The 12,510-nt window shown below is 35.4% G+C and overlaps 1 protein-coding gene across 2 annotated transcripts; it reads right to left on the reverse strand.

Annotated features, from left to right (window-relative positions):
* Positions 1 to 4,861: 4,861 nt before the first annotated feature.
* Positions 4,862 to 8,909, reverse strand: LOC106367495 (histone deacetylase 15). Of its 2 annotated transcripts, none has more exons than XM_013807285.3 (18): positions 8,745 to 8,909; positions 8,368 to 8,527; positions 8,095 to 8,286; positions 7,855 to 7,957; positions 7,702 to 7,766; positions 7,520 to 7,595; positions 7,367 to 7,431; positions 7,210 to 7,265; positions 6,973 to 7,096; positions 6,765 to 6,890; positions 6,598 to 6,648; positions 6,421 to 6,489; positions 6,143 to 6,251; positions 5,871 to 5,950; positions 5,661 to 5,743; positions 5,531 to 5,576; positions 5,271 to 5,448; positions 4,862 to 5,195 (listed from the first exon to the last, which is right to left on the reverse strand). In XM_013807285.3, exons 2-18 carry the CDS (start codon positions 8,482 to 8,484, stop codon positions 5,101 to 5,103), a joined length of 1,635 nt encoding a protein of 544 aa, XP_013662739.2. In that variant the 5' UTR covers positions 8,485 to 8,527; positions 8,745 to 8,909; the 3' UTR covers positions 4,862 to 5,100. The 2 variants fall into 2 exon arrangements, with proteins under 2 accessions (XP_013662739.2, XP_013662740.2); XM_013807286.3 differs by having other exon boundaries at positions 8,368 to 8,522; positions 8,745 to 8,894.
* Between the last annotated feature and the right edge of the window lie 3,601 nt (positions 8,910 to 12,510).

The following is a 12,510-nucleotide window of genomic DNA, read 5'->3' on the forward strand; positions in this document are numbered from 1 at the left end:
ACCGTCATTTAAATTTTATATATTAAAACAGAAGTCATAACCTTGATTCATGTGTGATTTTTTAAAAAATTGACCTAATGGATATATTCCTAGAAAGTCATGTTACATTTAATATCTAATCTTATCATTTAAATTTTGGGCCTACCAGAAATTTTTATTGGACTATCAATAATTGGATTTAAACAATAGATGATCCATTGGATTGATAGATAATATAAATTAAATAGATATAATTTAATGTTGTGATACTATACATCTATATGCTAAATATTTAAATATTTGTCGATGTTAAATTTTAAAATTATAAAGATTTTTTTTTAAATAACAAAAATCATATTATCTAACAATGATTAACATTTACTAACTTAAACCAATGAAAACAAATTTTAAACTATATAGGTTATTTTAAAAATTAAACAAAAACTAAATGTTTAATTATTTACTTGATAATATAAATCTATGAAGCGGAAATTTTAATTTTTTAAAAACTTTATAAATTTTGGAAATGTTACAATATATTTGAATATGACAATAAAATAATATTTTACTAATCTTTATATATATATATAGTTACGATTTTAATAATAAAATAATAATCCAAAAATATATATATAGAAGAAGATACAAATACATGTAAAATTTTGAAACAATCTATTCAATGAAAAAAATTTACAGTAAACTTATTATGTTTTAAAAATTGATAGACACATATATTATAATATATACCAATTTAGAATTGAAAACAAAATATTTATATAAAAATAAATGAAAACAAAAATCTGCGTGGTTGCGCGGATCGAGATCTAGTACTAAACTTAATTTAGAATAACTTAAGTACACCAAAATAAAATAAGATAAATATTACATAACATTAAAATAAAGTTCACACAATATAAAATACATAAAATAAAGTTTAACACAAAATAAAAAATACATTAAACAAACTTGTGTATATGTGTGTTTTTTCATATATATGAAATTTATATCATCTTTTGGTATATAATATTGTAATATTGTGTGTTGTATAATATATTAAATGTATGTTTTATATGTATTTGTGAAGTTTTTATCATCATTAATAACTTTTGTTAATGTCAAAGACTATAATGCAAATAAATAAACTTTTAAAGATTTTTTTGAGAACTAATCTTCAAATTTTATTTTGAAGTTTTGCTTTCCTTAAAATGAAGTCTTGGGTTGGAGATGCTCTAACTGGTATGATAGTAATTACTTGAAGATTTGTGTTTCCACTAAACAATAGTTAATTTCGGTGTGTATGAGTGTATCTATCAGTTAATTAAATCTCCTTTGGTCCAATAGTCCACTTAATTCTCTCTTACGTATCATTCACATGGAAAACACCTAGGGGTGGGCGTTCGGGTATCCGTTCGGATTCGGGTCGGGTATTTCGGATTTTCGGGTATTTCGGTATAGAGGTGTAGAACCCGTTCGGGTATTTCTGTACTTCGGGTCGGGTTCAGATATTTTTAGTTCGGGTTCGGTTATTTCGGATCGGGTTCGGATATTTAGATTTTGAAAAAACAAAATTAAATTTTCATTTCTCAAATTTCTTGTATTTAAAAATACAACTTTCACTTAAACTAATTTTTTATTTTTAATAGATTGAATGGTTAATAGATTTGGACATAACATTTTGAAACTAAAAAGACATTAATTTGGTTATTGTTTTTAAATTTTGGATGTAACTTTTTGTTAATTTTTGAAATAAAAAATTTGACATGCATTTTAAATGAGTAACAAATCGTTTTCTCCGTAATTGTATGTATATCATATGAGCTTAAAATATGTGTAGTATCAATATAAATATTTTATATAAAATAAGAGATGTAAACTAAAAATATAAGGTTAATTATACATATGTTCGGTTATTTTCAGGATATCCATTCGGGTTCGGATATTACCCATTCGGGTTCGGATATCCAATCTCTCCTAATTTAATATCCGTTCGGATATTCTGCTACTTCGGTTCGGATTTCGGTTCGGGTTTTTCGGATCGGGTTTGGGTGCACTTCGGATATCGGGTAAAGTGTCCACCCCTAAAAACACCTAACACTTTACGTAGTTGGTTAGCCATTTTAATTAAGGTTCATTAATTAGAATATTAAGGAACGCTAAATGTAGTTGACCCATTTTTTTATTAACCCACTAACAAGTTTTCGCTTCGAGTTTTATCTTACGGGCATGAAGAAAAAGTAATACCTTCCACTGCAAACAATGGCGAAACAGGCAAGGAAAACTTGGATCTTTATAATACAAACTAAACATTATTATCTAATAAAACTATTACATAACATAAATAAATAAACCAAGAATGTTATATTTTATAAAGAAGCACCTTATAAATATTTCTTTTATAAGTGACTAAAAAAAGTGTTTAAAATAAAAAAAACTTATTTATCTTTGATTTTTCAATCGAGTTAAAACTTCTTAGAAATATAATATTTTTCATGTTTTTAGATATAAACATCTAATTAGATAAAAGTAATTATTGAAAGTTTGAAAGTAATAGGATAATGATGACAAAAAAAAATAGGATAATATTGACATATATAATGTATTTTCTCAAAAAAGAATAAGTAAAAGTTGATGACTAATTTTTAATTTTAAAAATTCATCAAAAAAACAATTTATCTTCAAATTTGAAGTAACACTGTTCATCATTTAATTTTAAAGTAAAAATAAAGTAAAATTGGAGTAAAATTTTATTCGAATTAAAGTAAAAATAAATAAATAAGTAGGGTTGGAGATAGTTTTAGTGTCTTGTGACCTCATATTAATGTTTCCAATTCATTATTTAGCTTATCACAATTCTAAGAGAGAAATTAATCCACATATATGCAATAAAACAACTATTAGTGCTTTAAGTTTTTCTATGGAGATATTTACTTCGAAGAAGGTAATGTAGCTAGAATTGTGAAAGTGGTATGTTTGTTTGGTAGTGGTCAATTAGTCATATGAGAAAACATGTAATAAAACATCCTTATGGGAGACATATTATATTTGGTGATTGAATGAGAATATAAATGCAACAAGACAACAATTATTAGTGCTGGCAAGATTGTTTTAAAATAGTACAATATATGTAGATTTTGGTGACATTGTGTAACCACTTGAAAACAAAATATCATAAATTAATGATTGAAGTAACTTGGTATTTTGCAACCAAATATTCAAAATCAACGATAATTTACATGAATATATATATATGTAAAACTGTTGCATTTTAACTCGTGAAATAGAAAGAGAAAAATGTTGAAAGCAAGTTTATTCTTCCTTTGTATATTTCCATTGTTACTCATGTTAATTTCCTCTTCCTTTGGAAGTGCTGAAGAAAAACACCTAGGTAGTGTTTTCCTCAAGTTTTTTGTTTGATTATAAGGTTTCATTATTCAATTATTTAGCACTTTCTTTCTTTAAAAAAAAATCTTGTTAATTTTTTTTGGTTGCAATAAAGTTTTACTTTACAAAAAAAAAAAATTATGATGCTGATTGTGAATCCATATTTGTAGGAATACATTGTTTACATGGGTTATTGTTTCGACTTTAGGGATACTGTTGACTCAACATATAAATGTTATCTGAGAGGTCAATGGACAAAGGCACATTTAACTTAAATATGCTGATTAGGTTATCGGATTAATTTAGTTCTACGTTTAGTTTTCAAGACACTTTATCAATTGACACGGGAAGAAAATGAAAAATCTCTTTGAAATCTCTTGTTTTAGTAACCATTTTAGCTTCTACAACACTACGAAATCCAAACGAAAATCATTTATATCAATTGCTCATTAGTTCACATTATATATTAAAACTACTCTCTTTGTATTTAAATGATTGATAAGAAGACAAAATTTTGCTTTTGTGTTGCTTTTTTTTTTTTGCTTTTATGTTGCTCAGAAAAAGAAAGGATTTTTTTTTTGTATTTAAAAATTGATATCTATCTTTCTATACTATTATGAAATTATTTCTTTGTCATGTTCTGGATAATTTTAGATAATTTTGATTATTTGAAATGTTTGTTGTATTATCAGTGCTGACTACCGGTTGCAAAACTGTTCCAAGTGAGCTCTGCTAGAATAGTAACGAACGTGAGTATGTGGAATTCACATACAAAGCAGAGGTGTTGGGAACTAAGTTCGAAGTTAGAGTAGCTCCAGAAGAATATTGACACTGAACACAATGCGCGAGAAGAAATCCTTCAAGCTTACCGTTTCATGAAATGGTCCGAAAGAAGGTAAAATCGTGTCAGCTCGGTTGATATGGTCTAATGGTGCATTGTGAGAAGCTCCATTGTTATTTACTCGAGAATAACTAAAGCATTATGTTTCTTGTTACAATTAAGACTCTTGTCTATCAACGCTTTATTGGTCTGATTTTTTATAAGTTGATGAATCATAATGAAAACTTTTGAAACAAAACCTTACATTGGTGAGCTCCCTGCTCAACTTAATTTAATTTTCTTCACTAACATGTCAATTAAAGAGACTTTTTGAGAAAACAAGTAACAGACTTGGAAGATCGATACGATCAATTTTCCTAAGAAGATTAAAAATGGATGTTAAAAAGGAATTTTAACTAAAAATAAATATATTTTGTGCTGCCGGACTTTGAACCCGGAAAATCCATTGTTGATGAGGAGTTTTAACCGGTATGCTACAGCGGATCTTATGTCTATTAATTATAATTAGTGTTATATATGGTGGATTTTATGACGTTTAGAAGAATAAAAAGGTAAGCAATTGTGCATTTTTCTTTCTTTCTTTTGTGTAACAAAAATACTCAATTTGTGGATTTCTGGGGTAAGCAGTTATTATAGGCAGATGTTTGTTAGATACTCGGATAATCCAAAGGAGCAGCACGAGCTCACAAGTTTCCAACTCTTATGAGAAAGCTTCAGACAAAATACAATTCTTTCTGTTACTTAACGCTAAAGAAATACTAAACAGAATCGAGACATCTAGATGATCAGTGACCTGCAAGTTACATAGTATTCTCGTAGTACCAAAAGTCTTGAGTTAGAATACAAATTGCTACGAGGAATCATGAAGATTGTGTTCTACCATCTTTTTCAGGTTGAAGTCATATACGAGCAGAGAGAAACCGGTACATAAACTTCTTCCTTCCCCATTTCCACCAAGTGGGAACACGAACGAGCTTCCTTTTCACCTGGTTCTCTGTAAAACCAGGGGAGAGATTTCATTAGGAGAAAACTGTAAAACCAGATATTGTATATGGGAAGGATCACTCACTTTTGTTTTCGATCAGACGTGTTTCCCACTCTGAGAGTAAATTGGAGTAGGCGGTAGCAAGTGATGGCCAGAACTTCATTTGGATATTCATTACATCAAGAACAGTTTCTAAGCCGGCTTTTGAAGGCGTGGTAGCTATAGGCAAGTCGTCATTCTCAGGATTTTCACCCAGAAGCACCTTTATAGATTAAGCGGGATCGTGATGAATAAACGTTTGTCTCCATGTTGAAAGATATGGAGATTGAAAAATAGAGACTAACCTTGATCACTGCTGTAGCAGAAGAAGAGATGGAGCGAAGATTGTAGCTGCAAAATATAACCAAAGGAAAAAAGCTTTAGATTCTGCCCCTTGAAAACAAGAGACTATTCAGAAACTTCGAAACCACGTACCCGCCCTCGAGAATAACTAGCATTTTCCCACCGCAGATATCACCCAACATCTGTGTCATTCGAGAATAACCAGCTGGAGTTACCTGAAAATAAGAGTAAGCTTGATCTCTTAAAAGCAATACCGAGTTGGCAATAGACTGAACAGAACGCTCTCTGATGAGGTCCACAAGACAATACTGATTACAAAAGCTGTCAGTATATAAAACTTACATCACAGCATCCTAATGGGTCTCCTCTAGCCGCATCAAATCCAGCTGATACGATGACAAAATCAGGAGAAAATTGAGAAGCTGCAAAGGGGAAGAAGGTCTCCAGTTAGAATCAGACTGAACAAAGAATGAATGCACATTCAGAAGATCGGTTCACTTCCTGAGCATATTAGTCATCAACTAAGCCAAAGCCTGGTTTGTAGAAAACCAGATATTTGTAAAGATTAGAGGTGTCACAAACTCTAAAGGGGAAAGCAGAACACGAATCTGTACCTATGGGTAAAACCACATGCTGAAAGGCATAGATGTAGTCTTTATCACCAACTCCACCACAACTCCATGGAACATTTACACAATAACCTTCAGCACCATTTGTACCAACCTGCACCACAATCAAATATTAGTAATTGCTTCATTACACTTCAATAGATGTTCAAACAAGAGAGAAAAATGTAACACCACACAATACAAACTAAAAAAAAAAGCTAATATAAATGGATATGTTGCGGCAACAAAGCCTACTAAGGAATACAACAGAAAGGCATAGATACCTCATCAGCAGCTCCAGTACCAGGATAAAAGTTCCCCCCTTCATGTCTGTGCAAGGAAATGTACAGTACCTATACAATTGTTCCCAATAATTAAGGTCAATTCACAAAAAAATAGCTTACTACATCCAACAATCCAAGAATTAATGAGAAGACATCCACAGAACTAGGCATGCTTACAGATTTGTTTTGCTCGAATATCTCTTGGGTTCCATTTCCATGATGGACATCCTGCAACAATGGAGAAAAATATTCATATTTAGCCTAAACACATGCTGCAAAGAACAAGAACTAAGAAGCTTGTAGTTCTACAGAACCACCAAGCATTGAGTTATCAGCGACATTACCCAGTCCACAATCAGCACCTTCCTTGCCCCTGCTGCCTGTGCTACTAATGCAGCAACAGCTGCATTATTGTGAAGGCAAAACCCCATAGCATGTTTGATGCCAGCATGGTGACCAGGAGGTCTAACCTGACTCAATCAAACATGTGGTGTACTTACAATTTCAAGCAAATGTCTTTAAACTTTAAAATTATGGTGACTGTTGACATACCAAAGCGAAACCATTTTTTACACGGCCAGAGTAAATTTCTGTAGCAAGGTCAGCGCATAAACCTGCTGCAAGTCTAGCAGCACGTGCTGAATACTCGTTAGCATATGTATCAGTGGTGAAGTAGCTGCCAGACATTGGGAATAAGATGAGCAGTGAGGGCAAAAATAAGCAAACAAATCAGGTAAACAAGCATGTGTTTGCATACTGAACACTGAAACGTTACGAGTAAATTCTAACCTGTATAGAAGCTGGCTTGTGATATTAACAGCGTCAACATGCTCTGAAGTGTGGACCTTAAAAATAGTAAAATACAAACCAGTAAATGACTTGTTTGTGAAATAAACGAGCTACTCGCAGTTAGAGATGTCTCTAAGACAATTAAGTAGCAGCTCACCATCTGGAGCTCTTGTTTCGTGATTTCCCTTGCATGAATAGGCAAGCATCTTCCAGGAAAGACGCCTGCAAGTTTTGAAATGTGGTCAATAAGAAATTGCTTTCAACGGTAATAATATGGCAAACTGGAAGATATATGCTAACGACACTATACCAGCAGTGGCAAGACTAGCAGCTATAGCGCGAAGACGATCAGGTCTCTCGGGATGTGGTTGTGCCTTCACTTCGAACTTATTAAACCATGCCATCAACACACCGTTAAAATGGAAACACTTGCAAGGAGATAAACAAATCGTACAGATTTCTCCGGAAACTAAAACAGTAACAGAGTAATACTTCAGAGTGTAGCAACATTCTCTCGTCGAAACCAACAGCTGTTGAGCTAGTTGCAGATGAGCTTCCTGAGATCAAGATAAAAGAGAAGTGAGCAAGCTTAGAGTTACTTGAAATTAGATAATGTTCTCCAAGTTAGACCAAGTTAACGCCTACCTCCACATTTCTCTTCGACTTCAGTGAGACCAGTGTCTTTGAAAAAAGGAGATGCTAAGTATCCATACCTGAGGATGCCAGATTCCTTGTGCTCTCCACATATCTGCATCAAGGAATCAACTTTAGTGATGCTTAGCCAATACACATTGTGCATATACACGTAAGCAGACACTTGGTAATGATAAGAGAGCACCAAAAACAACAGTATTCAAACATGAAAAAAAGTAAGCAAAAACATACATAACAATGGACCATATCACCAGGATTCGCCATAGTGCAATTAACGCAACACCATTTCACAAACTCAACGGGAGTATTCTGCAGCACAGGCTCCCAATCACTATCATCCTCCTCATCTTCTTCATTCAGCAATGCATCTGCACCGTAGATATCCTGAAACGTCATTTCTCCTCTTGAAACCCTAGCTCTTTTCTGCACAGTACATTAACAGACACATCAACCCCCAAAAAAAATCCATACATCAAGAGAGGAAAGTCAATGATTTAAACTCACAGATGATGAAACTCCAGTGTCTCCATTGCTAAGCTCATCGAGGTGAGTTTCTTCACCACCGTTGGCATGTTTTCTCTTTGAACCGTCACAGGAACTGTCTAGAGTTTCTACAACCATTGTTACCTCAGCAGTGACTGAAACTACTAACCAGCAATCTTCGCTGTGCCAAAATAAAAGTAAAAAGAGAGCTTTTTTTTAATTAATGTGGACAGCTAAATAAAAAAACGAACCTAATGTAAGAAAAATCTTCACGGCTACGAAAAACAACTGAACCTAAACTAATCTAACTTACTTTCCTTGTGTATCTTCGAAATCGATCTCCCTATTGATAGTCAACAATCTAATTTTCACTACAGAGAGAAAGCAAACTTTTTTACCTGAAGAACTACCGGCGAAGCGATGAACCAAGTAGGCTGCGTCGGGAGCGTGATTTTAGGAGCTACCACGGTGGCGCAACGGAGCAGAAGAGAGAGACAGTAAGAGAGACGAGGACGATGTCATGTTACATCTACGATTATTTGTGCTAAATAACACTGTTGAGCTAAACGATGATGATCCAATAGGAAAAAGGCTCAAGCCCATTATCGAATACGAAGACAACTAATTAATTTGTTTTTTCACTCGTTTTATAACGATTTTTTTTTTGGGTAAGTATTAGCATTTTTTTTCATGGTTTTGGGTGACTAAAAAAATTGATGCTTATTTCAAGTTTTATAAAAATTATGAGATATATATTTTATATTTTGATTAAAAAACTTTACCAAAACATTTTTGTTTTTTTGTCCACTTCTATTTCATTTCATTGTCCAAAAGACTGATGATTACAAGTGAAATAAAACAAAACTTATTACATCAAACAAGTAATAAAAAGGGGATATGAACCTCAGTTAGGCCATCCACGTAGGATAGGAAAATCTTCCAATCAGAAGAGTTCTTCTTGACACGTCAGCACGGCTATGATAATGTTGGGCTTCGTTTTTTTTTTTTTAGCCCAAATGTTGCCCAACTGTGAGCCCAGGAAGCCCATTTCCGTTTGCTCTTCACCTTCTTTGTTTTCGTTTCACGATCTAAAAGTTGAGAGATTCGACGTTGCCCTTTCTCATTTTCTCCATTTTCTATACAATTTTTTGCTCTTCACCTTCTTTGTTTCCGTTTCACGATATGAGATTTCGAAGTTGCCATTTCTCGTTTGCTCTTCACCTTCTTTGTTTCCGTTTCACGATCTGAAAGTTGAGAGATTTCGACGTTGCCCTCTTCACCTTCTTTGTTTCCGTTTCACGATCTGAAAGTTGAGAGATTCGACGTTGCCCTTTCTCATTTTCTCCATCGAGTCTTAAAATCTCACAAATCACACAAACTTCGATTCGGCGTGCCTCATCAGCGTTGTCGATTCGGATTCGGCAGCTCCAGCGTCGTCGATTCGGCGTGCTCTTTAAATCTCACAAACTTCGATCTACACCTCTGTAACATATTAGGGATCCTTGTGTGACAAGGATCATATTGAATATTCTCATTGTTAAGATAAGGATAACTTCCATTATGTTAGGGATATTTCTTATTCTTGTTTCATGAAGTTCTTCCTTTTCAGTTGTATATATACATTGTAAACCCTTTTCTTTTTCAATAAGAAAGTATATTCAGATCACGAGTCCTTAGTTTACATGGTATCAGAGCAGAAATTTTATGAGATCTAGAATTTTTTTGATTCGTGTTGAGATCTTCGAAGTTCGAAGACCTAAGTCGTGTTGCTGGTTCTCTGTGAGATTCAGTAAGTATGGTTGATGGGGATGAATCGTAGGCTATCAAGAGTGGAACATCGGACAACGTCGGTGACGTTGGGAACAAGATGGCCACGCCTTACTCCCTCTTTGCATCCGAAAATCCAGGAGCTATGATCACGTTAGTGACGTTGACAGGAGAGAATTATAATGAATGGTCTAGTGAGATTACCAATGCTATTCATGCAAAACGAAAGCTAGGGTTCATCGATGGTTCAATCGCGAAGCCGCTCGCAAACGATCCTAACTTGGAGCTTTGGCTCTCGGTTAACTCGATGATAGTGGGATGGATTCGTACATCCATTGAACCTCGTGTGCGGTCTACTGTCACGTTCGTACAAGATTCTCATAAACTTTGGGAAAACTTGCGCAAACGGTTCTCGGTTGGAAATAAGGTGTGTGTGCACCATCTGAAGGAACAGCTCGCCTCGTGTCGACAGGATGGACAACCTGTTATTGAGTTTTTTGGGCGCTTGTCCAAGTTGTGAGAAGAGCTGGATATGTACTCGCCTCTCCCAAGCTGCACCTGTTCAGCAGCTCCGGAGATAGAGAAAGCAAGAGAGGCGGAGAAGATGCATCAATTTGTAATGGGCCTTGATGAAGTGAGATTTGGTGGAATCTGTCAGTCGATTATTTCCTCCGACTCAGACCTTGACATTGGGGAGATATATGCTAAGATCATTCGAGAAGAACATCGTCTTAACTCGGCCAAAAATAGAGAGTCACAGCAGAGCACGATTGGATTTGCAACCAAAAGTGAACCAGAGCAAGTTACTCCGCGTACAGGCTCTGTTGGTTCGGGAAGACGCACACAATGTGGCCACTGCGGGAGAACTGGGCATGATAAGACAAATTGTTGGCAACTCATCGGATTTCCTGACTGGTGGGAAGAACGGCAGCCGTCAAACAGAGGGAACACTGGAGGTAGTAGAGGTGGCGCTAGAGGAGGTCGTGGTCGCGGGTCTTCTGGTTTCGATCGATCACGCAATACCTGGAGCTCGGGTGAATAATGCTCATGCAACCACTTCGAACTTTTCTTCCTTTCCTGGCTTCACTGAAGAACAGTGGACAGCTCTCTCTCAGATGATTACTGAAAGAACACGTTCATCGTCTGATAAGCTCTCTGGTAAGAATATACATGGTGATCTTATACTGGATACTGGAGCGTCTCACCATATGACAGGAGACTTTGCTTTGTTGGTAAACACATCTGTTATTTCACCGTGTCCTGTTGGGTTCGCAGACGGCAATAAAACGTTTGCGACTCATGTTGGGAGTCTCCCTTTGACAGATCGTGTCACACTGGAGAAAGTTTTATTTGTGTCTAACCTAAACTGCTCCTTGATCTCTGTTTCAAAATTTTTGAAACAGACAAACTGCTTTGCTCTCCTTACTGATACAGTGTGTGTTTTGCAGGACCGTTTTACGAGGACCCTGATTGGAGCCGGTAGAGAGCGAGATGGGGTATACTATTTTCAAGATGTCATGGCTGCAAGGGTTCATCGTATGACTGGTTCAGTTATCAGTTCAGTCGATCAGTTTATGTGGCACCAACGGCTAGGACATCCGTCGTTCTCTATTATGTCGTCTTTACCTATGTTTTCTACAAATAAAACTGCTGACCCTGGTCCATGTGACACTTGTTTTAGGGCAAAGCAGACTCGCGAAGTTTTCTTTAATAGTTCTAATAAAACTAAAGAGTGTTTTGATATGATTCATTGTGACGTATGGGGACCGTATCGAACTCGTTCTTCGAGTGGTGCAGTTTATTTCTTGACTATTGTAGACGACTATTCTAGAATGGTATGGACATACCTGCTTCTCGAGAAATCTGAAGTGAAAAATTTCCTTCAAAACTTTTGTACCATGACGCATAAACAGTTTGGAAAACAAGTCAAGATCGTGCGATCTGATAATGGTACGGAGTTTACTTGTTTTGGAAGCTATTTTCGAGAACATGGTGTGTTACACCAGACGTCGTGTGTTGGAACGCCTTAGCAGAATGGGGGTGTTGAAAGGAAACACAAACACATCTTGAACGTGTCTCGAGCATTGTTATTTCAGAGCAAGCTACCTGTTAAGTTTTGGGGTGAAGCGGTTATGATAGCGGCTCACTTAATAAATAGAACGCCTACAAAGGTGCTTCAAGGGCGTTCTCCATATGAGATGTTGCATGGAACGAAACCACAGTATGATCACCTTCGGGTCTTTGGGAGCTTGTGTTATACGCACCATCTTTCTCGTGATAGAGACAAATTCGGACCAAGAAGTCGGCGATGCATTTTCACTGGGTATCCATTTGGTCAGAAAGGCTGGAAGGTCTACGATTTAGACAAGAAGGAGTTCCTCATAAGTCGAGATGTTG

Source organism: Brassica napus, chromosome C5 (genome assembly GCF_020379485.1).
Source record: "Brassica napus cultivar Da-Ae chromosome C5, Da-Ae, whole genome shotgun sequence".
NCBI classification, from domain to species: domain Eukaryota; kingdom Viridiplantae; phylum Streptophyta; class Magnoliopsida; order Brassicales; family Brassicaceae; genus Brassica; species Brassica napus.